Source organism: Podarcis vaucheri (assembly GCF_965113315.1).
Source record: "Podarcis vaucheri genome assembly, chromosome: 13".
Taxonomy (NCBI): domain Eukaryota; kingdom Metazoa; phylum Chordata; class Lepidosauria; order Squamata; family Lacertidae; genus Podarcis; species Podarcis vaucheri.
Genome location: NC_138751.1, coordinates 13,898,664 through 13,923,716, shown reverse-complemented (window position 1 = coordinate 13,923,716; position 25,053 = coordinate 13,898,664). Strand labels below are relative to the sequence as shown.

The 25,053-nt window shown below is 47.4% G+C and overlaps 1 protein-coding gene across 1 annotated transcript; it reads left to right on the top strand.

Moving 5' to 3' along the window:
- Positions 1-232: 232 nt before the first annotated feature.
- LOC309516488 (olfactory receptor 11G2-like) lies at positions 233-2,524 on the top strand (the record flags this gene model as incomplete). Its single annotated transcript, XM_082195254.1, has 2 exons — positions 233-540; positions 1,888-2,524. The coding sequence occupies exons 1-2, from the start codon at positions 239-241 to the stop codon at positions 2,522-2,524; spliced, it is 939 nt and encodes a 312-aa protein (XP_082051380.1). The 5' UTR covers positions 233-238.
- Positions 2,525-25,053: the final 22,529 nt, after the last annotated feature.

The following is a 25,053-nucleotide window of genomic DNA, read 5'->3' as shown; positions in this document are numbered from 1 at the left end:
AAATTCATTCTTGGGAGTTAGACTTTTGATATAATTTAGAGTCAATCTGAAAAATAGCTGCTCTTGAGGAGTAATCACATAAGATCTGTACCACAAGTAGGTAGAGAAGGAACACCACACTGTGCTGCCTGGTGACATGCCTGCTTAAGCCTTTGTCTTTCAGGGGAAACCAAAAGGGTACCAAAACTTTTAACATCTCCATACAGTATGTGACAATTCTTCTGTTGTGTGTTTCCAGATGGAGATGGCCAATGGAACCACAGTCCAAGAATTCATTTTGCTGGGATTTAGAGTTGAGTCGCAGAAAGAATTTTTGCTCTTTGTGTTTTTCACCGTTCTCTACATGCTCACTTTGGCTGAGAATATCACCATTATCTCAGTGGTATTCCTAGATAACCACTTGGCCCAGCTTCCCATGTACATCCTGCTCAGCAACTTTTCCTGGATGGAGATGTGCTATGTATCTACCACTGTGCCCCGTATGCTCTTTGACCTGGCATCCCATCATGGGGTAATTTCTTTCCATGAGTGCTTCCTTCAGTTCTTCATTTGGATCCCTTCCAGTCGGGATTCAGGCCTCATCATGGGACTGAAACTGCCTTGGTCGCACTGGTTGATGATCTCCGGCGGGCTAGGGACAAAGGTGAGAGCTGTTTCCTAGTTCTGCTGGATCTCTCAGCGGCGTTCGATACCATCGACCATAGCATCCTTCTGGACCGTCTTGAGGGGCTGGGAGCTGGGGGCACTGTTATACAGTGGTTCCGCTCCTTCCTCCTGGGCCGTGTTCAGAAAGTGGTGGTGGGGGATGAGTGTTCAGACCCCTGGGCTCTCACTTGTGGGGTGCCTCAGGGTTCTGTCCTCTCCCCCATGCTTTTCAACATCTACATGCGGCCGCTGGGAGAGATCATCAGGAGGTTTGGGCTGGGTGTTCATCAGTATGCGGATGATACCCAGCTCTACCTCTCTTTTAAATCAGAACCAGTGAAGGCGGTGAAGGTCCTGTGTGAGTGTCTGGAGGCGGTTGGAGGATGGATGGCGGCTAACAGATTGAGGTTGAATCCTGACAAGACAGAAGTACTGTTCTTGGGGGACAGAAGGCGGGCAGGTGTGGAGGATTCCCTGGTCCTGAATGGGGTAACTGTGCCCCTGAAGGACCAGGTGCGCAGCCTGGGAGTCATTTTGGACTCACAGCTGTCCATGGAGGCACAGGTCAAATCTGTGTCCAGGTCAGCTGTTTACCAGCTCCATCTGGTACGTAGGCTGAGACCCTATCTGCCTGCGGACTGTCTCGCGAGAGTGGTGCATGCTCTGGTTATCTCCCGCTTGGACTACTGCAATGCACTCTACGTGGGGCTACCTTTGAAGGTGACTCGGAAACTACAACTAATCCAGAATGCGGCAGCTAGACTGGTGACTGGGAGCGGCCGCCGAGACCATATAACACCGGTCTTGAAAGACCTGCATTGGCTCCCAGTACGTTTCCGAGCACAATTCAAAGTGTTGGTGCTGACCTTTAAAGCCCTAAACGGCCTCGGTCCAGTATACCTGAAGGAGCGTCTCCACCCCCATCATTCTGCCCGGACGCTGAGGTCCAGCGCCGAGGGCCTTCTGGCGGTTCCCTCATTGCGAGAAGCAAAGCTACAGGGAACCAGGCAGAGGGCCTTCTCGGTAGTGGCGCCCGCCCTGTGGAACACCCTTCCAGCAGATGTCAAGGCGATAAACAACTACCTGACATTCAGGAGACATCTTAAGGCAGCCCTGTTCAGGGAAGTTTTTAACGTGTGATATTTTATTGTATTTTTGGTTTTTATGGAAGCCGCCCAGAGTGGCTGGGGAGGCCCAGCCAGATGGGCGGGGTATAAATAATAAATTATTATTATTATTATTATTCTACTTCTTCTTCTCATTTGGCTGCACAGAAACCTTCTTCCTCTCAGCCATGGCTTTGGATCGGTATTTGGCCATCTGCCATCCTCTGCGCTACCCACAACTTATGTCCCGGAATTTATGTTATGCCCTGGTGGGTTCATGTTGGACTGGAGGCTTCCTGGGCTACATCATTCCAGTTATTTTAATCTCAAAGTTGTCCTTCTGTGGTCCTAATGTTATTGACCATTTCATGTGTGATCTTGGTCCAATTCTATCCTTGGCCTGCCCTCCTCTTGGGAACATTACTATTGTCTGCAAAATTTTCATCAATACTCTGTTTTTAAGCAACATCTTCTTTGTTGTGCTATCCTATGCCTTTGTGATTCTTAATCTAATAAACACATCTAGCCAAGGCAGTCGAAGGAAGGCCTTCTCCACCATATCTTTTCATATAATGGTGGCAACACTTTTCTATGGCACAGTAGGAGCGATGTATTGTATTCCAGGTGGAGAAAGTCAGTCAGAGGTTGTGAAGGCAGTGACTGTCTTCTACACAGCTATTACACCCTTCCTTAACCCTCTAATCTACTGTCTGAGGAACAATCAGGTGAAAGAGGCTATGGGCAGGTTGTGGAGGAGAAAGCTAATAAGGTGACGAGTTGAGACAAAAGTAGGACAAAACAAGTCTTTCAAAACTGTCTCTCCAAACTTAAGTATTTAGAGTTGAGTAAGACAGACACATCTCCTCCCCCATATTTTATATTGTCCAGTCAAAATTCAATCCAGGAAACACCTCAGGGTTGCCTACAATCAATCCATCTGAGACTAGAAATCAAAATTAATTTTTATTTTACAAAGACTTGTCAACAAGAGCACAAGAAACTCTATTTCCCCTTTAGGAACCAGAGTGCTAAGCCTAAAACACTTGAAGTAACCATCAGAGTTAAAATTATTTCCTAAAAGTAAAATAGATCTAAGATTGATGCCAATCTTACTGCCTAACTTGTAAGAATATGTTTTTATCAATTTTTCCTCCTTATTCCCAAGAATCACTCAATATAGCTAGGCTTCCCCCCAAAAAATTCTGCATCTTTTCAAGATGGCAATTCACCTGAGCGGAATGAGACAAGACCCAGGAGCCCACTGCAAGAAAGCTCATTGAACAGCCTAAATGCAAAGTGGAAAGTTGAGTATCTTGGCTACTTATTTCCATTTTTAAGTCTGCTCCTGTATACTTCCTGCAACCAACATATTTCCTTTTTTTTTTTTTATAAAATTTTTATTGGGTTTTCACATTTTATATAGACAAAAACAAAAACACAAAAAACAAATAAACACATAAACAAAGAAAAAAAAAAGAAAACAACAACAAACATATATACTTTCCCGAAGATATTATTTCCTAACCCTGGTCATTGACTTCCCCCTACCCCCTCCCTTGCATCCCCATTTCCAAATTTATGTCAGCAAATTAGCATTTCCCTGTCCTAATATTAGTCCTTTTATAAAAGCAAACAAAATTAATTTTTTCTAAGTTGGACCTCAATTCCCTTCCATCGATTTCCCGTTTTGTCTTGAATAATAATCTTTTTAACCAAATCGCATAATCATGAGTGTTGTTAGAACTTAACTTTTCCCTCCCTCCCATCCCCGGTTTGCGTCCCTTCCCAAAGCATGTCCAAAATAACAGTTCTTAGCCCGGGTTCCTCACGTCCGAGGCCCTCCAGTCTCTTTCAGTCCCTCTCCGCCGGTCTTGTTGGTAACCCTTTATGCCAGTCGTCACATCTCGAAAGAGTTCTTTCACCATCAACCCAAAGTCTCTTCCCATATTTGCAAACAGCTGCTGAAGAGTTTCCACAAGGCATGAATCTTGAAGGTAATCAAAGTCAGAGTCTATGTGGAGGCCCCAATTATATTTCTTTATTTTAAATTCCTTAATTTCATAGACTCCCAGGGCCTCCACTTTCGTCTTCTGCATCTTTCGTAGATTTATAGTAGATTTACTCCAATAATCTCCTTGTTTGTATTCCACAGGCGTCAGCTTCTGCTCAATATTTTCCCACATCACTTCTTCTCTTTCTTGTTTTGTCTTCTCCTCTGCTTTTATTATCATTTCTGGTTCAGCTGTGGATTCTTTCTCATTGAGGTCCTCTTTACATTCAGCAGGACTACTTGTTTCAGAAGTCAAGGTCATCAATTGTTCACTCATAGCCGTAGTCTGCTCTTGTAAGATTCCAACCAAATAAAACATCCTTTCGATTTCTCCCAGTATCCCTCCATCCACAGCCATTGTAATTCCACAGAATTCCCTCTAGAGGGAATCTGGTTACTTAGTATTCTTTTCCCCAACAGTCCTCTGTCTTGTTATTGTTTCTTTATTTCCAACAATTTTAGATCAATTGTAACTCTTTTTAATCCAGAGGTAACTTAGGTAGCAATTTTCCACTATTAACAGTCCGTTTGACAGCTTTGACAGCTGTCAAACTCTGCACTTCTTAAACCAGCTCCAAAGCAGGACGCTCCCGGGCCCGGGAGGGGGGGTTGTTTACAACAGAACATAAAACATCCAACACTCCTCTCTCCTGCTCAAAATTTCCAAATCTTGGAAGTTACTGTCTTTTTTAAAACTCACCCTTTACAGGGTAGGCACTCCAGCTTAGTTCTTTTTTCGTTGCTCTAGATCGTCTGCAAGGTAAGGGGTGCGGACTTCCTTTTAGCACATCCCCCGATCGTCTCAAATTCAATGGATAAATTTCTTAAAAGCCAAGTCCAAATTACTCACGGGTTGTTTTTTCAGCCGAATTTCAAGGAAGGAAGTCAGCGCTCTCCGGTCATGGCTCGCGGCTTCGCTCAGCAGAGGTAGCGATGGACTCTCAGTGCCGCGCCACCCCCCGTATCCCCTCCGCAGCCTTTAAAAAGGCTCTTCGCGAATCAGGGGGGGCGTTTAAGGCACCCGCCGAGTCTTCAGTCCGCAGGCATTCCGCGCCTGCGGTTTTAAGGGTCCCCGTGTCGCCGGCACGGCAAAGACCCGTCCCCTGCTGAGCCGATTCCCTCCAGAGCTCGGAGGGAATCCGCCATTCCCAGATCGCGTCAACCCCGGAAGTCTGCAACCAACATATTTCCTATCCATCTTCATGAAACTCAAGGTTTACACAGCAAGAATATGAATCACTTAAACACAAGAGTAGCTTTTATAGGTTTCCAGTGAGCTGATGTCACAGCATAACTCACTTTGTGTTTTGCATCCAAGAAGAATGAGGTCAGGGTCAAATCATAACGAAATGCAGAAAAGGCTTTCTATGCTCATAAATCTTCAACTGAAGCAAAGTGATTTCTGAATCTTTAACCACCATGATGCTTGGCTTGGCTAGAAGAGATTCATTTTAACAACACCTTGTTTAGAAAATGAGCATGTGTTTGTGTTACTTACAAACTCTCCAAAGGTAAGATTCATCAAAAATAGTTGTGCAGGCAGTAAAACCTGAACTAGTTACAAAGTGGTGAAAATCCCGAAATTATTGGTATAGGAATTCAAGAGTGATTTGTAAAAGCCATCAGATGTGAACTGCCACAAACAGCTAGGGCCTAATTTGGCCCGCCCAGTCGGTTTAATCTGGCCCATGTGGCAGTTTATTTCCTGGGGTAAAAATCCTAAAAAATCTCAACAACTTCAATCCTAAAATAAGGTTAACAACTTTGGTCAGCCCTCACGGCCCTTCACTTCATCAAATCTGGCCCTCTTTGAAAAAAATCTGGACACCACTGAAGGGTTAAAGTCAAAGAGTTCAAGAGAAGCAGAGAAGCGGGTGCTGGATGTCCGGAGTTTCATTCTCTCCCGTGCTGCAGAGTGTGTGTGACTACTGGATCACATACTCTGTGTGTTGACGTTCCATTCTTTGGAAGAGAGGGAACAGAAGGAACTGTGCGCCACTTCCGTCTTCTTTGTTCTGTGTTCTGTTGTTCTCTCTCGGACGGCCCACTCCCCATGGTGCTTCCATTGGAAAAGGGGTGTGGTTTAAGCAGCCCGGTTGCCCCACCCTTTCCCATTGTGCCCTGTCCCTTTCCCTGTAAGGGTTCAGGTGAGTGCAAAATGCCTACCATAAACGCATGCAGATTTTACCACCCTACTTCCCATGTTAATCACAACACTATACAACACAATACAACAAAAATACATTTATTGACATTTCAAGTTAAGACCTTCCAAAATGGCTTGAGATACAAAGCCTTCTTTCTGTTTCCTGTTTCCGAGAGATTTGAATTGGGAAATCCTTTCGATTCTTCATTAATAAGAGGCAGTGGGGTGAGGGAGGTCAAGGCCACATCCACACCATTTAATGCGCTATGAAGCCACTTTAAACACTCATGGCTTAAACAACCCCCAAAGACTCTGGGAGCTATAGTTGGAAAAGGGTGCCAAGAGTTGTTAGGGGGCCCCGTTCCCTGCCAAGAAGGGAACCCTACCTCTACCCCTACCCCTACCCCTACCCCCACCCCTACCCGACGCTAACTCTAACCCTAACGCTAGCCCTTAAGCCTTAACTAGAGCTACAATTCCCAGAGTTCCCTGGCAAGAAGGGAACCCTAACCCTGCCCCCTAACTAGAGCTACAATTCCCAGAGTTCCCTGGCAAAAAGGGAACCCTAACCCTGCCCCCTAACTACAGCTACAATACCCAGAGTTCTCTGCCAAGGGAACCCCAACCCTACCCCTGCCCTTGACGCTAACCCTAACTCTAACCCTTAACTAGAGCTACAATTCCCAGAGTTCCCTGGCATGAAGGGAACCCTACCCCTACCCCTACCCCCACCCCTACCCTACCCCTAATCCTAATCCTAATACTTAACCACCGTAACAAGTCTCCGTCCCCTTAGCCATCTACAGTTCCCAGAATCCCTGAGGGGAAGCCATGCCTGTTTAAAGTGACTTCATAGCAGTTCAGTGGTGCACCTAATGTGGCCTAATGTTGCCTCCCTCAATTTATTCTCTCTCTCCCCACTGCCCCATCACTTGCAATGCAGCAGATGTCCGCCTGCAGTCTCCCTTCAAAGTTTCTCTCAAGTATGGCCACAGCCTTGTCCATTCCATTTTTGTTTCCTGTTTCCGAGAGATTTGAATTGGGAAATCCTTTCGATTCTTCATTAATAAGAGGCAGTGGGGTGAGGGAGGCCATGGCCACATCCACACCATTGAATGCGCTATGAAGCCGCTTTAAACACTCATGGCTTAAACAACCCCCAAAGACTCTGGGAGCTATAGTTGGAAAAGGGTGCCAAGAGTTGTTAGGGGGCCCCGTTCCCTGCCAAGAAGGGAGCCCTACCTCTACCCCTACCCCCACCCCTACCCCGGACGCTAACTCTAACCCTAATGCTAACCCTTAAGGCTTAACTAGAGCTACAATTCCCAGAGTTCCCTGGCAAAAAGGGAACCCTAACCCTAACCCTGCCCCCTAACTACAGCTACAATTCCCAGAGTTCCCTGGCATGAAGGGAACCCTACCCCTACCCCCACCCCTACCCTACCCCTAATCCTAATCCTAATACTTAACCACCGTAACAAGTCTCTGTCCCCTTAACCATCTACAGTTCCCAGAATCCCTGAGGGGAAGCCATGCCTGTTTAAAGTGACTTCATAGCAGTTCAGTGGTGCACCTAATGTGGCCTAATGTTGCCTCCCTCATTTTCGTCTCTCCCCCCACTGCCCCATCACTTGCAATGCAGCAGATGTCCGCCTGCAGTCTCCCTTCTCCTTCTCTCAAGTATGGCCACAGCCTTGTCCATTCCTCACTGCCAGTATTTCACGTTCACTTCTCCGATGTAAATAGGGATGTCCTGTGGTTCTCTTGATGACTTTTCTGTGGTTCTCTTGATGACTTTTAAGGCTGGACTTGGGGAAAACCTCACCGGCTCCAGACATCCCTGTAAGGCAAAGGCAAACAGGTGAGTGGGATGGCCAACACCCGACAGCGTCCCCCCAGATTCCTCCTCTGTTTGGCTGCCTGTTAACAAACAAGGCTTCCAAACCAGTTGGCACCCATCTCAGCCAGCGTAGCCGCGCAACATCCACTAGCCTGAATGCAAATTCTTCCGACAACCATCCACCAGCTGCAACCTCATCAGGTCCATTGCCAGACATCAACCAGCTTCAGAGCTGAGTGTCAGTCACCTTCAAGTAGCGATCCCACCAGCAAGTAATCTTTGTACTTGCCTTCTCCTTGCTCCACAGCATCCCAGCACCGGGTGATTGCCTCCTTCCGCTTGCCAGCTTGCCACCACGGGGCAGGAGACCACCAGGGCCACAGCATCCCAGCACCGGGCAATTGCCTCCTTCCGCTTGCCAGCTTGCTGCCACGGGGCAGGAGACCACCTGGGCTGAGTGCCACCGAGCTGCCCATTTCTCTCTGGGGAGGGCAACTGCTGAGGCTTGCGCCTTGGCCCACATTTATACCCACTCAGCAACCAAATGCTTTTGTCACATCACAATCAACCCACGGACAATGGCAGCAGCTGGGGAGGCATCACCACAACTCCCTCAGCCCTCACAATGGTGAGCACAGCTCAGCAGCCAAAACACACTCACACACACACAAGTTGTGCCAATATCTGTGAAGGCCACACCGGAAACCCAAGTGGGCCGGAGGGGGACATTTTTAGGCCCAGTGGTTGCATTTCCCTCCCCACAACACTAGTCAAATGCACAGATGAACAGAGCAATGAAAGCAAGCCTTATCTTTGCACAGGAAGCTGTTCAAGGAATGGCATGCAGAGAGAAAGTTAGCATCTCAGGAAAAAAGCACTTTTTCATCAATCAGTTAATCAATCATTTATTGTATTTGACTAAAAGCCATTACAAATCCAGTTACAAAAGCACCAAACCCAATGACCCAAACTATGGCTCCCAGATTCTTGGGGGGCGGGGAGCCAGGTGGATGCCATGTGAAATGAGCGATGTGTCAAGTGATGGCTATGTAGTACCTCCAGGTTCAGAGGCGGCATATTTCTGCATATCAGTTCCTGAGAATCACGAGGGCTGTTGGGGTCAGATTCTGCTTGCAGTTTTTGCACAGGCATCTGTGAGAATGGGATGCTGAACTTGGGCCACTGGCCTGATCCAGGCAGCTTTCTTAGGTTACAAAGGAAGACTTCCAAGAGAATACTTTTAATGTAGCACTCCAAGAAATGCTGCAAGTTTCAGAAAGTCAAAGAATGCACTCCAAAATCAGAAATTTTGAAAGTGCATTTCAGCACTGTGTCATTTTACTTTCCCCCTGCATCTCTTACCTGAACTATGTACTTGCAGTTTCTTTGAGTATGGTTTTTCCAATTTATTTTTATTTGGTAGCCATTTCTCCCTTTCTGAGGAAGGAACAAAAACATTCCAAGTTCTCTCTCTCTTTTTTTAAATGATATTTATTGATATTTTTTTTAAATTACAGGAAAAAAACACAGCAGATACTTTCTAAGATACTTTCAAGAATGTATAATCTGCTGTTGAAATGGAACACTGAGGAAGAAACGGTAAAATCTGCAATGATAAAATGGGCACAAGAAGGAATTTTTGTTTTTTTTAATGTGCTTTTTTCTTTTCTTTTTTGTGTTTAATGTCTGTATTTCTGTATTTTGTAATTTTGTATCTTTTTCGTTTTTTGTATTTTTCTAAACTTTGTTATGGATAAAACCTAATAAAATATTACTAAAAAAAATGAAGCAGCTGGTTGCCATGGTGAAATTATGATGACACTATTACTCTGTAGTGGCAGTGCTGAAGTCCTAAGTCAGATTCAAGGGGGGATTTCCCCCCAAGGCCAAGCCTACCAGCTAACAGTGACCTTAAGTTTTCCAGTAAAACATGAAATGGTGCACACGCTACATCTTGTTCGTGTGCTTATCAGGCATGTCCAAGGTCCATTTTGGGGGCCTAATCCAGCCCACCGGTCAGTCTAATCCGGCCCCTGTGGCAGTTTATTTCCTGGGGTAAAATCCTAAAAAAACAAACCCTCAACAAATTCAATCCTAAAAAAGGTTAACAACTTGAGTTGGCTGTTTCGGCGGCCCCCACAGCCCTTCACTTCATCAAATCTGGCCCTCTTTGGAAAAAGATTGGACAGGGTTACAGTCAAAGAGTTCTGAGAAGCAGAGAAGCGGGTGCTGGATGTCCGGAGTTTCATTCTCTCCCGTGCTGCAGAGTGTGTGTGACTACTGGATCACATACTCTGTGTGTTGACGTTCCATTCTTTGGAAGAGAGGGAACAGAAGGAACTGTGCGCCACTTCCGTCTTCTTTGTTCTGTGTTCTGTTGTTCTCTCTCGGACGGCCCACTCCCCATGGTGCTTCCATTGGAAAAGGGGTGTGGTTTAAGCAGCCCGGTTGCCCCACCCTTTCCCATTGTGCCCTGTCCCTTTCCCTGTAAGGGTTCAGGTGAGTGCAAAATGCCTACCATAAACGCATGCAGATTTTACCACCCTACTTCCCATGTTAATCACAACACTATACAACACAATACAACAAAAATACATTTATTGACATTTCAAGTTAAGACCTTCCAAAATGGCTTGAGATACAAAGCCTTCTTTCTGTTTCCTGTTTCCGAGAGATTTGAATTGGGAAATCCTTTCGATTCTTCATTAATAAGAGGCAGTGGGGTGAGGGAGGTCAAGGCCACATCCACACCATTTAATGCGCTATGAAGCCGCTTTAAACACTCATGGCTTAAACAACCCCCAAAGACTCTGGGAGCTATAGTTGGAAAAGGGTGCCAAGAGTTGTTAGGGGGCCCCGTTCCCTGCCAAGAAGGGAACCCTACCTCTACCCCTACCCCTACCCCTACCCCCACCCCTACCCGACGCTAACTCTAACCCTAACGCTAGCCCTTAAGCCTTAACTAGAGCTACAATTCCCAGAGTTCCCTGGCAAGAAGGGAACCCTAACCCTGCCCCCTAACTAGAGCTACAATTCCCAGAGTTCCCTGGCAAAAAGGGAACCCTAACCCTGCCCCCTAACTACAGCTACAATACCCAGAGTTCCCTGCCAAGGGAACCCCAACCCTACCCCTGCCCTTGACGCTAACCCTAACTCTAACCCTTAACTAGAGCTACAATTCCCAGAGTTCCCTGGCATGAAGGGAACCCTACCCCTACCCCTACCCCCACCCCTACCCTACCCCTAATCCTAATCCTAATACTTAACCACCGTAACAAGTCTCCGTCCCCTTAGCCATCTACAGTTCCCAGAATCCCTGAGGGGAAGCCATGCCTGTTTAAAGTGACTTCATAGCAGTTCAGTGGTGCACCTAATGTGGCCTAATGTTGCCTCCCTCATTTTCTTCTCTCTCCCCACTGCCCCATCACTTGCAATGCAGCAGATGTCCGCCTGCAGTCTCCCTTCAAAGTTTCTCTCAAGTATGGCCACAGCCTTGTCCATTCCATTTTTGTTTCCTGTTTCCGAGAGATTTGAATTGGGAAATCCTTTCGATTCTTCATTAATAAGAGGCAGTGGGGTGAGGGAGGCCATGGCCACATCCACACCATTGAATGCGCTATGAAGCCGCTTTAAACACTCATGGCTTAAACAACCCCCAAAGACTCTGGGAGCTATAGTTGGAAAAGGGTGCCAAGAGTTGTTAGGGGGCCCCGTTCCCTGCCAAGAAGGGAGCCCTACCTCTACCCCTACCCCCACCCCTACCCCGGATGCTAACTCTAACCCTAATGCTAACCCTTAAGGCTTAACTAGAGCTACAATTCCCAGAGTTCCCTGGCAAAAAGGGAACCCTAACCCTAACCCTGCCCCCTAACTACAGCTACAATTCCCAGAGTTCCCTGGCATGAAGGGAACCCTACCCCTACCCCCACCCCTACCCTACCCCTAATCCTAATCCTAATACTTAACCACCGTAACAAGTCTCTGTCCCCTTAACCATCTACAGTTCCCAGAATCCCTGAGGGGAAGCCATGCCTGTTTAAAGTGACTTCATAGCAGTTCAGTGGTGCACCTAATGTGGCCTAATGTTGCCTCCCTCATTTTCTTCTCTCCCCCCACTGCCCCATCACTTGCAATGCAGCAGATGTCCGCCTGCAGTCTCCCTTCTCCTTCTCTCAAGTATGGCCAACAGCCTTGTCCATTCCTCACTGCCAGTATTTCACGTTCACTTCTCCGATGTAAATAGGGATGTCCTGTGGTTCTCTTGATGACTTTTCTGTGGTTCTCTTGATGACTTTTAAGGCTGGACTTGGGGAAAACCTCACCGGCTCCAGACATCCCTGTAAGGCAAAGGCAAACAGGTGAGTGGGATGGCCAACACCCGACAGCGTCCCCCCAGATTCCTCCTCTGTTTGGCTGCCTGTTAACAAACAAGGCTTCCAAACCAGTTGGCACCCATCTCAGCCAGCGTAGCCGCGCAACATCCACTAGCCTGAATGCAAATTCTTCCGACAACCATCCACCAGCTGCAACCTCATCAGGTCCATTGCCAGACATCAACCAGCTTCAGAGCTGAGTGTCAGTCACCTTCAAGTAGCGATCCCACCAGCAAGTAATCTTTGTACTTGCCTTCTCCTTGCTCCACAGCATCCCAGCACCGGGTGATTGCCTCCTTCCGCTTGCCAGCTTGCCACCACGGGGCAGGAGACCACCAGGGCCACAGCATCCCAGCACCGGGCAATTGCCTCCTTCCGCTTGCCAGCTTGCTGCCACGGGGCAGGAGACCACCTGGGCTGAGTGCCACCGAGCTGCCCATTTCTCTCTGGGGAGGGCAACTGCTGAGGCTTGCGCCTTGGCCCACATTTATACCCACTCAGCAACCAAATGCTTTTGTCACATCACAATCAACCCACGGACAATGGCAGCAGCTGGGGAGGCATCACCACAACTCCCTCAGCCCTCACAATGGTGAGCACAGCTCAGCAGCCAAAACACACTCACACACACACAAGTTGTGCCAATATCTGTGAAGGCCACACCGGAAACCCAAGTGGGCCGGAGGGGGACATATTTAGGCCCAGTGGTTGCATTTCCCTCCCCACAACACTAGTCAAATGCACAGATGAACAGAGCAATGAAAGCAAGCCTTATCTTTGCACAGGAAGCTGTTCAAGGAATGGCATGCAGAGAGAAAGTTAGCATCTCAGGAAAAAAGCACTTTTTCATCAATCAGTTAATCAATCATTTATTGTATTTGACTAAAAGCCATTACAAATCCAGTTACAAAAGCACCAAACCCAATGACCCAAACTATGGCTCCCAGATTCTTGGGGGGCGGGGAGCCAGGTGGATGCCATGTGAAATGAGCGATGTGTCAAGTGATGGCTATGTAGTACCTCCAGGTTCAGAGGCGGCATATTTCTGCATATCAGTTCCTGAGAATCACGAGGGCTGTTGGGGTCAGATTCTGCTTGCAGTTTTTGCACAGGCATCTGTGAGAATGGGATGCTGAACTTGGGCCACTGGCCTGATCCAGGCAGCTTTCTTAGGTTACAAAGGAAGACTTCCAAGAGAATACTTTTAATGTAGCACTCCAAGAAATGCTGCAAGTTTCAGAAAGTCAAAGAATGCACTCCAAAATCAGAAATTTTGAAAGTGCATTTCAGCACTGTGTCATTTTACTTTCCCCCTGCATCTCTTACCTGAACTATGTACTTGCAGTTTCTTTGAGTATGGTTTTTCCAATTTATTTTTATTTGGTAGCCATTTCTCCCTTTCTGAGGAAGGAACAAAAACATTCCAAGTTCTCTCTCTCTTTTTTTAAATGATATTTATTGATATTTTTTTTAAATTACAGGAAAAAAACACAGCAGATACTTTCTAAGATACTTTCAAGAATGTATAATCTGCTGTTGAAATGGAACACTGAGGAAGAAACGGTAAAATCTGCAATGATAAAATGGGCACAAGAAGGAATTTTTGTTTTTTTTAATGTGCTTTTTTCTTTTCTTTTTTGTGTTTAATGTCTGTATTTCTGTATTTTGTAATTTTGTATCTTTTTCGTTTTTTGTATTTTTCTAAACTTTGTTATGGATAAAACCTAATAAAATATTACTAAAAAAAAATGAAGCAGCTGGTTGCCATGGTGAAATTATGATGACACTATTACTCTGTAGTGGCAGTGCTGAAGTCCTAAGTCAGATTCAAGGGGGGATTTCCCCCCAAGGCCAAGCCTACCAGCTAACAGTGACCTTAAGTTTTCCAGTAAAACATGAAATGGTGCACACGCTACATCTTGTTCGTGTGCTTATCAGGCATGTCCAAGGTCCATTTTGGGGGCCTAATCCAGCCCACCGGTCAGTCTAATCCGGCCCCTGTGGCAGTTTATTTCCTGGGGTAAAATCCTAAAAAAACAAACCCTCAACAAATTCAACCCTAAAAAAGGTTAACAACTTGAGTTGGCTGTTTCGGCGGCCCCCACAGCCCTTCACTTCATCAAATCTGGCCCTCTTTGGAAAAAGATTGGACAGGGTTACAGTCAAAGAGTTCTGAGAAGCAGAGAAGCGGGTGCTGGATGTCCGGAGTTTCATTCTCTCCCGTGCTGCAGAGTGTGTGTGACTACTGGATCACATACTCTGTGTGTTGACGTTCCATTCTTTGGAAGAGAGGGAACAGAAGGAACTGTGCGCCACTTCCGTCTTCTTTGTTCTGTGTTCTGTTGTTCTCTCTCGGACGGCCCACTCCCCATGGTGCTTCCATTGGAAAAGGGGTGTGGTTTAAGCAGCCCGGTTGCCCCACCCTTTCCCATTGTGCCCTGTCCCTTTCCCTGTAAGGGTTCAGGTGAGTGCAAAATGCCTACCATAAACGCATGCAGATTTTACCACCCTACTTCCCATGTTAATCACAACACTATACAACACAATACAACAAAAATACATTTATTGACATTTCAAGTTAAGACCTTCCAAAATGGCTTGAGATACAAAGCCTTCTTTCTGTTTCCTGTTTCCGAGAGATTTGAATTGGGAAATCCTTTCGATTCTTCATTAATAAGAGGCAGTGGGGTGAGGGAGGTCAAGGCCACATCCACACCATTTAATGCGCTATGAAGCCGCTTTAAACACTCATGGCTTAAACAACCCCCAAAGACTCTGGGAGCTATAGTTGGAAAAGGGTGCCAAGAGTTGTTAGGGGGCCCCGTTCCCTGCCAAGAAGGGAACCCTACCTCTACCCCTACCCCTACCCCTACCCCTACCCCCACCCCTACCCGACGCTAACTCTAACCCTAACGCTAGCCCTTAAGCCTTAACTAGAGCTACAATTCCCAGAGTTCCCTGGCAAGAAGGGAACCCTAACCCTGCCCCCTAACTACAGCTACAATTCCCAGAGTTCCCTGGCAAGAAGGGAACCCTAACCCTGCCCCCTAACTACAGCTACAATTCCCAGAGTTCCCTGCCAAGGGAACCCCAACCCTACCCCTGCCCTTGACGCTAACCCTAACTCTAACCCTTAACTAGAGCTACAATTCCCAGAGTTCCCTGGCATGAAGGGAACCCTACCCCTACCCCTACCCCCACCCCTACCCTACCCCTAATCCTAATCCTAATACTTAACCACCGTAACAAGTCTCCGTCCCCTTAACCATCTACAGTTCCCAGAATCCCTGAGGGGAAGCCATGCCTGTTTAAAGTGACTTCATAGCAGTTCAGTGGTGCACCTAATGTGGCCTAATGTTGCCTCCCTCAATTTATTCTCTCTCTCCCCACTGCCCCATCACTTGCAATGCAGCAGATGTCCGCCTGCAGTCTCCCTTCAAAGTTTCTCTCAAGTATGGCCACAGCCTTGTCCATTCCATTTTTGTTTCCTGTTTCCGAGAGATTTGAATTGGGAAATCCTTTCAATTCTTCATTAATAAGAGGCAGTGGGGTGAGGGAGGCCATGGCCACATCCACACCATTGAATGCGCTATGAAGCCGCTTTAAACACTCATGGCTTAAACAACCCCCAAAGACTCTGGGAGCTATAGTTGGAAAAGGGTGCCAAGAGTTGTTAGGGGGCCCCGTTCCCTGCCAAGAAGGGAACCCTACCTCTACCCCTACCCCCACCCCTACCCCGGACGCTAACTCTAACCCTAATGCTAACCCTTAAGGCTTAACTAGAGCTACAATTCCCAGAGTTCCCTGGCAAAAAGGGAACCCTAACCCTAACCCTGCCCCCTAACTACAGCTACAATTCCCAGAGTTCCCTGGCAAAAAGGGAACCCTACCCTGCCCCCTAACTACAGCTACAATTCCCAGAGTTCCCTGGCATGAAGGGAACCCTACCCCTACCCCCACCCCTACCCTACCCCTAATCCTAATCCTAATACTTAACCACCGTAACAAGTCTCTGTCCCCTTAACCATCTACAGTTCCCAGAATCCCTGAGGGGAAGCCATGCCTGTTTAAAGTGACTTCATAGCAGTTCAGTGGTGCACCTAATGTGGCCTAATGTTGCCTCCCTCATTTTCTTCTCTCCCCCCACTGCCCCATCACTTGCAATGCAGCAGATGTCCGCCTGCAGTCTCCCTTCTCCTTCTCTCAAGTATGGCCACAGCCTTGTCCATTCCTCACTGCCAGTATTTCACGTTCACTTCTCCGATGTAAATAGGGATGTCCTGTGGTTCTCTTGATGACTTTTCTGTGGTTCTCTTGATGACTTTTAAGGCTGGACTTGGGGAAAACCTCACCGGCTCCAGACATCCCTGTAAGGCAAAGGCAAACAGGTGAGTGGGATGGCCAACACCCGACAGCGTCCCCCCAGATTCCTCCTCTGTTTGGCTGCCTGTTAACAAACAAGGCTTCCAAACCAGTTGGCACCCATCTCAGCCAGCGTAGCCGCGCAACATCCACTAGCCTGAATGCAAATTCTTCCGACAACCATCCACCAGCTGCAACCTCATCAGGTCCATTGCCAGACATCAACCAGCTTCAGAGCTGAGTGTCAGTCACCTTCAAGTAGCGATCCCACCAGCAAGTAATCTTTGTACTTGCCTTCTCCTTGCTCCACAGCATCCCAGCACCGGGTGATTGCCTCCTTCCGCTTGCCAGCTTGCCACCACGGGGCAGGAGACCACCAGGGCCACAGCATCCCAGCACCGGGCAATTGCCTCCTTCCGCTTGCCAGCTTGCTGCCACGGGGCAGGAGACCACCTGGGCTGAGTGCCACCGAGCTGCCCATTTCTCTCTGGGGAGGGCAACTGCTGAGGCTTGCGCCTTGGCCCACATTTATACCCACTCAGCAACCAAATGCTTTTGTCACATCACAATCAACCCACGGACAATGGCAGCAGCTGGGGAGGCATCACCACAACTCCCTCAGCCCTCACAATGGTGAGCACAGCTCAGCAGCCAAAACACACTCACACACACACAAGTTCTACCCCTACCCCTACCCCTACCCGACGCTAACTCTAACCCTAACGCTAGCCCTTAAGCCTTAACTAGAGCTACAATTCCCAGAGTTCCCTGGCAAGAAGGGAACCCTAACCCTGCCCCCTAACTACAGCTACAATTCCCAGAGTTCCCTGGCAAAAAGGGAACCCTAACCCTGCCCCCTAACTACAGCTACAATTCCCAGAATTCCCTGGCAAGAAGGGAACCCTAACCCTGCCCCCTAACTAGAGCTACAATTCCCAGAGTTCCCTGCCAAGGGAACCCCAACCCTACCCCTGCCCTTGACGCTAACCCTAACTCTAACCCTTAACTAGAGCTACAATTCCCAGAGTTCCCTGGCATGAAGGGAACCCTACCCCTACCCCTACCCCTACCCCCACCCCTACCCTACCCCTAATCCTAATCCTAATACTTAACCACCGTAACAAGTCTCCGTCCCCTTAACCATCTACAGTTCCCAGAATCCCTGAGGGGAAGCCATGCCTGTTTAAGGTGACTTCATAGCAGTTCAGTGGTGCACCTAATGTGGCCTAATGTTGCCTCCCTCATTTTCTTCTCTCTCCCCACTGCCCCATCACTTGCAATGCAGCAGATGTCCGCCTGCAGTCTCCCTTCAAAGTTTCTCTCAAGTATGGCCACAGCCAGGTCCATTGCCAGACATTCAAGCAGCTTCAGAGCTGAGTGTCAGTCACCTTCAAGTAGCGATCCCACCAGCAAGTAATCTTTGTACTTGCCTTCTCCTTGCTCCACAGCATCCCAGCACCGGGTGATTGCCTCCTTCCGCTTGCCAGCTTGCCACCACGGGGCAGGAGACCACCAGGGCCACAGCATCCCAGCACCGGGCAATTGCCTCCTTCCGCTTGCCAGCTTGCTGCCACGGGACAGGAGACCACCTGGGCTGACTGCCACCGAGCTGCCCATTTCTCTCTGGGGAGGGCAACTGCTGAGGCTTGCGCCTTGGCCCACATTTATACCCACTCAGCAACCAAATGCTTTTGTCACATCACAATCAACCCACGGACAATGGCAGCAGCTGGGGAGGCATCACCACAACTCCCTCAGCCCTCACAATGGTGAGCACAGCTCAGCAGCCAAAACATACTCACTCACACACACACACACACACAAACAAGTTGTGCCAATATCTGTGAAGGCCACACCGGAAACCCAAGTGGGCCGGAGGGGGACATTTTTAGGCCCAGTGGTTGCATTTCCCTCGCCACAACACTAGTCAAATGCACAGATGAACAGAGCAATGAAAGCAAGCCTTATCTTTGCACAGGAAGCTGTTCAAAGAATGGCATGCAGAGAGAAAGTTAGCATCTCAGGAAAAAAGCACTTTTTCATCAATCAGTTAATCAATCATTTATTGTATTTGACTAAAAGCCATTACAAATCCAGTTACAAAAGCACCAAACCCAATGACCCAAACTATGGCTCCCAGATTCTTGGGGGGCGGGGAGCCAGGTGGATGCCATGTGAAATGAGCGATGTGTCAAGTGATAGCTATGTAGTACCTCCAGGTTCAGAGGCGGCATATTTCTGCATATCAGTTCCTGAGAATCACGAGGGCTGTTGGGGTCAGATTCTGCTTGCAGTTTTTGCACAGGCATCTGTGAGAATGGGATGCTGAACTTGGGCCACTGGCCTGATCCAGGCAGCTTTCTTAGGTTACAAAGGAAGACTTCCAAGAGAATACTTTTAATGTAGCACTCCAAGAAATGCTGCAAGTTTCAGAAAGTCAAAGAATGCACTCCAAAATCAGAAATTTTGAAAGTGCATTTCAGCACTGTGTCATTTTACTGTCCCCCTGCATCTCTTACCTGAACTATGTACTTGCAGTTTCTTTGAGTATGGTTTTTCCAATTTATTTTTATTTGGTAGCCATTTCTCCCTTTCTGAGGAAGGAACAAAAACATTCCAAGTTCTCTCTCTTTTTTTTTAAATGATATTTATTGATATTTTTTTAAAATTACAGGAAAAAAAACACAGCAGATACTTTCTAAGATACTTTCAAGAATGTATAATCTGCTGTTGAAATGGAACACTGAGGAAGAAACGGTAAAATCTGCAATGATAAAATGGGCACAAGAAGGAATTTTTGTTTTTTTTAATGTGCTTTTTTCTTTTCTTTTTTGTGTTTAATGTCTGTATTTCTGTATTTTGTAATTTTGTATCTTTTTCGTTTTTTGTATTTTTCTAAACTTTGTTATGGATAAAACCTAATAAAATATTACTAAAAAAAAATGAAGCAGCTGGTTGCCCTGGTGAAATTATGATGACACTATTACTCTGTAGTGGCAGTGCTGAAGTCCTAAGTCAGATTCAAGGGGGGATTTCCCCCCAAGGCCAAGCCTACCAGCTAACAGTGACCTTAAGTTTTCCAGTAAAACATGAAATGGTGCACACGCTACATCTTGTTCGTGTGCTTATCAGGCATGTCCAAGGTCCATTTTGGGGGCCTAATCCAGCCCACCGGTCAGTTTAATCCGGCCCCTGTGGCAGTTTATTTCCTGGGGTAAAATCCTAAAAAAAACAAACCTTCAACAAATTCGACCCTAAAAAAGGTTAACAACTTGAGTTGGCTGTTTCGGCGGCCCCCACAGCCCTTCACTTCATCAAATCTGGCCCTCTTTGGAAAAAGATTGGACAGGGTTACAGTCAAAGAGTTCTGAGAAGCAGAGAAGCGGGTGCTGGATGTCCGGAGTTTCATTCTCTACCGTGCTGCAGAGTGTGTGTGACTACTGGATCACATACTCTGTGTGTTGACGTTCCATTCTTTGGAAGAGAGGGAACAGAAGGAACTGTGCGCCACTTCCGTCTTCTTTGTTCTGTGTTCTGTTGTTCTCTCTCGGACGGCCCACTCCCCATGGTGCTTCCATTGGAAAAGGGGTGTGGTTTAAGCAGCCCGGTTGCCCCACCCTTTCCCATTGTGCCCTGTCCCTTTCCCTGCAAGGGTTCAGGTGAGTGCAAAATGCCTACCATAAACGCATGCAGATTTTACCACCCTACTTCCCATGTTAATCACAACACTATACCACACAATACAACAAAAATACATTTATTGACATTTCAAGTTAAGACCTTCCAAAATGGCTTGAGATACAAAGCCTTCTTTCTGTTTCCTGTTTCCGAGAGATTTGAATTGGGAAATCCTTTCGATTCTTCATTAATAAGAGGCAGTGGGGTGAGGGAGGTCAAGGCCACATCCACACCATTTAATGCGCTATGAAGCCGCTTTAAACACTCATGGCTTAAACAACCCCCAAAGACTCTGGGAGCTATAGTTGGAAAAGGGTGCCAAGAGTTGTTAGGGGGCCCCGTTCCCTGCCAAGAAGGGAACCCTACCTCTACCCCTACCCCTACCCCTACCCGACGCTAACTCTAACCCTAACGCTAGCCCTTAAGCCTTAACTAGAGCTACAATTCCCAGAGTTCCCTGGCAAGAAGGGAACCCTAACCCTGCCCCCTAACTAGAGCTACAATTCCCAGAGTTCCCTGGCAAAAAGGGAACCCTACCCTGCCCCCTAACTACAGCTACAATTCCCAGAGTTCCCTGCCAAGGGAACCCCAACCCTACCCCTGCCCTTGACGCTAACCCTAACTCTAACCCTTAACTAGAGCTACAATTCCCAGAGTTCCCTGGCATGAAGGGAACCCTACCCCTACCCCTACCCCTACCCCCACCCCTACCCTACCCCTAATCCTAATCCTAATACTTAACCACCGTAACAAGTCTCCGTCCCCTTAGCCATCTACAGTTCCCAGAATCCCTGAGGGGAAGCCATGCCTGTTTAAAGTGACTTCATAGCAGTTCAGTGGTGCACCTAATGTGGCCTAATGTTGCCTCCCTCATTTTCTTCTCTCTCCCCACTGCCCCATCACTTGCAATGCAGCAGATGTCCGCCTGCAGTCTCCCTTCAAAGTTTCTCTCAAGTATGGCCACAGCCTTGTCCATTCCATTTTTGTTTCCTGTTTCCGAGAGATTTGACTTGGGAAATCCTTTCAATTCTTCATTAATAAGAGGCAGTGGGGTGAGGGAGGCCATGGCCACATCCACACCATTGAATGCGCTATGAAGCCGCTTTAAACACTCATGGCTTAAACAACCCCCAAAGACTCTGGGAGCTATAGTTGGAAAAGGGTGCCAAGAGTTGTTAGGGGGCCCCGTTCCCTGCCAAGAAGGGAGCCCTACCTCTACCCCTACCCCCACCCCTACCCCGGACGCTAACTCTAACCCTAATGCTAACCCTTAAGGCTTAACTAGAGCTACAATTCCCAGAGTTCCCTGGCAAAAAGGGAACCCTAACCCTAACCCTGCCCCCTAACTACAGCTACAATTCCCAGAGTTCCCTGGCAAAAAGGGAACCCTACCCTGCCCCCTAACTACAGCTACAATTCCCAGAGTTCCCTGGCATGAAGGGAACCCTACCCCTACCCCCACCCCTACCCTACCCCTAATCCTAATCCTAATACTTAACCACCGTAACAAGTCTCTGTCCCCTTAACCATCTACAGTTCCCAGAATCCCTGAGGGGAAGCCATGCCTGTTTAAAGTGACTTCATAGCAGTTCAGTGGTGCACCTAATGTGGCCTAATGTTCCCTCCCTCATTTTCTTCTCTCTCCCCACTGCCCCATCACTTGCAATGCAGCAGATGTCCGCCTGCAGTCTCCCTTCTCCTTCTCTCAAGTATGGCCACAGCCTTGTCCATTCCTCACTGCCAGTATTTCACGTTCACTTCTCCGATGTAAATAGGGATGTCCTGTGGTTCTCTTGATGACTTTTCTGTGGTTCTCTTGATGACTTTTAAGGCTGGACTTGGGGAAAGCCTCACCAGCTCCAGACATCCCTGTAAGGCAAAGGCAAACAGGTGAGTGGGATGGCCAACACCCGACAGCGTCCCCCCAGATTCCTCCTCTGTTTGGCTGCCTGTTAACAAACAAGGCTTCCAAACCAGTTGGCACCCATCTCAGCCAGCGTAGCCGCGCAACATCCACTAGCCTGAATGCAAATTCTTCCGACAACCATCCACCAGCTGCAACCTCATCAGGTCCATTGCCAGACATTCAACCAGCTTCAGAGCTGAGTGTCAGTCACCTTCAAGTAGCGATCCCACCAGCAAGTAATCTTTGTACTTGCCTTCTCCTTGCTCCACAGCATCCCAGCACCGGGTGATTGCCTCCTTCCGCTTGCCAGCTTGCCACCACGGGGCAGGAGACCACCAGGGCCACAGCATCCCAGCACCGGGCAATTGCCTCCTTCCGCTTGCCAGCTTGCTGCCACGGGACAGGAGACCGCCTGGGCTGAGTGACACCGAGCTGCCCATTTCTCTCTGGGGAGGGCAACTGCTGAGGCTTGCGCCTTGGCCCACATTTATACCCACTCAGCAACCAAATGCTTTTGTCACATCACAATCAACCCACGGACAATGGCAGCAGCTGGGGAGGCATCACCACAACTCCCTCAGCCCTCACAATGGTGAGCACAGCTCAGCAGCCAAAACACACTCACACACACACACACACACACACACACACACACACACAAAAGTTGTGCCAATATCTGTGAAGGCCACACCGGAAACCCAAGTGGGCCAGAGGGGGACATTTTTAGGCCCAGTGGTTGCATTTCCCTCCCCACAACACTAGTCAAATGCACAGATGAACAGAGCAATGAAAGCAAGCCTTATCTTTGCACAGGAAGCTGTTCAAGGAATGGCATGCAGAGAGAAAGTTAGCATCTCAGGAAAAAAGCACTTTTTCATCAATCAGTTAATCAATCATTTATTGTATTTGACTAAAAGCCATTACAAATCCAGTTACAAAAGCACCAAACCCAATGACCCAAACTATGGCTCCCAGATTCTTGGGGGGCGGGGAGCCAGGTGGATGCCATGTGAAATGAGCGATGTGTCAAGTGATGGCTATGTAGTACCTCCAGGTTCAGAGGCGGCATATTTCTGCATATCAGTTCCTGAGAATCACGAGGGCTGTTGGGGTCAGATTCTGCTTGCAGTTTTTGCACAGGCATCTGTGAGAATGGGATGCTGAACTTGGGCCACTGGCCTGATCCAGGCAGCTTTCTTAGGTTACAAAGGAAGACTTCCAAGAGAATACTTTTAATGTAGCACTCCAAGAAATGCTGCAAGTTTCAGAAAGTCAAAGAATGCACTCCAAAATCAGAAATTTTGAAAGTGCATTTCAGCACTGTGTCATTTTACTTTCCCCCTGCATCTCTTACCTGAACTATGTACTTGCAGTTTCTTTGAGTATGGTTTTCCCAATTTATTTTTATTTGGTAGCCATTTCTCCCTTTCTGAGGAAGGAACAAAAACATTCCAAGTTCTCTCTCTCTTTTTTTAAAAATGATATTTATTGATATTTTTTTTAAATTACAGGAAAAAAACACAGCAGATACTTTCTAAGATACTTTCAAGAATGTATAATCTGCTGTTGAAATGGAACACTGAGGAAGAAACGGTAAAATCTGCAATGATAAAATGGGCACAAGAAGGAATTTTTGTTTTTTTTAATGTGCTTTTTTCTTTTCTTTTTTGTGTTTAATGTCTGTATTTCTGTATTTTGTAATTTTGTATCTTTTTCGTTTTTTGTATTTTTCTAAACTTTTTTATGGATAAAACCTAATAAAATATTACTAAAAAAAAATGAAGCAGCTGGTTGCCATGGTGAAATTATGATGACACTATTACTCTGTAGTGGCAGTGCTGAAGTCCTAAGTCAGATTCAAGGGGGGATTTCCCCCCAAGGCCAAGCCTACCAGCTAACAGTGACCTTAAGTTTTCCAGTAAAACATGAAATGGTGCACACGCTACATCTTGTTCGTGTGCTTATCAGGCATGTCCAAGGTCCATTTTGGGGGCCTAATCCAGCCCACCGGTCAGTTTAATCCGGCCCCTGTGGCAGTTTATTTCCTGGGGTAAAATCCTAAAAAAACAAACCCTCAACAAATTCGACCCTAAAAAAGGTTAACAACTTGAGTTGGCTGTTTCGGCGGCCCCCACAGCCCTTCACTTCATCAAATCTGGCCCTCTTTGGAAAAAGATTGGACAGGGTTACAGTCAAAGAGTTCTGAGAAGCAGAGAAGCGGGTGCTGGATGTCCGGAGTTTCATTCTCGCCCGTGCTGCAGAGTGTGTGTGACTACTGGATCACATACTCTGTGTGTTGACGTTCCATTCTTTGGAAGAGAGGGAACAGAAGGAACTGTGCGCCACTTCCGTCTTCTTTGTTCTGTGTTCTGTTGTTCTCTCTCGGACGGCCCACTCCCCATGGTGCTTCCATTGGATAAGGGGTGTGGTTTAAGCAGCCCGGTTGCCCCACCCTTTCCCATTGTGCCCTGTCCCTTTCCCTGCAAGGGTTCAGGTGACTGCAAAATGCCTACCATAAACGCATGCAGATTTTACCACCCTACTTCCCATGTTAATCACAACACTATACAACACAATACAACAAAAATACATTTATTGACATTTCAAGTTAAGACCTTCCAAAATGGCTTGAGATACAAAGCCTTCTTTCTGTTTCCTGTTTCCGAGAGATTTGAATTGGGAAATCCTTTCGATTCTTCATTAATAAGAGGCAGTGGGGTGAGGGAGGTCAAGGCCACATCCACACCATTTAATGCGCTATGAAGCCATTTTAAACACTCATGGCTTAAACAACCCCCAAAGACTCTGGGAGCTATAGTTGGAAAAGGGTGCCAAGAGTTGTTAGGGGGCCCCGTTCCCTGCCAAGAAGGGAACCCTACCTCTACCCCTACCCCTACCCCTACCCGACGCTAACTCTAACCCTAACGCTAGCCCTTAAGCCTTAACT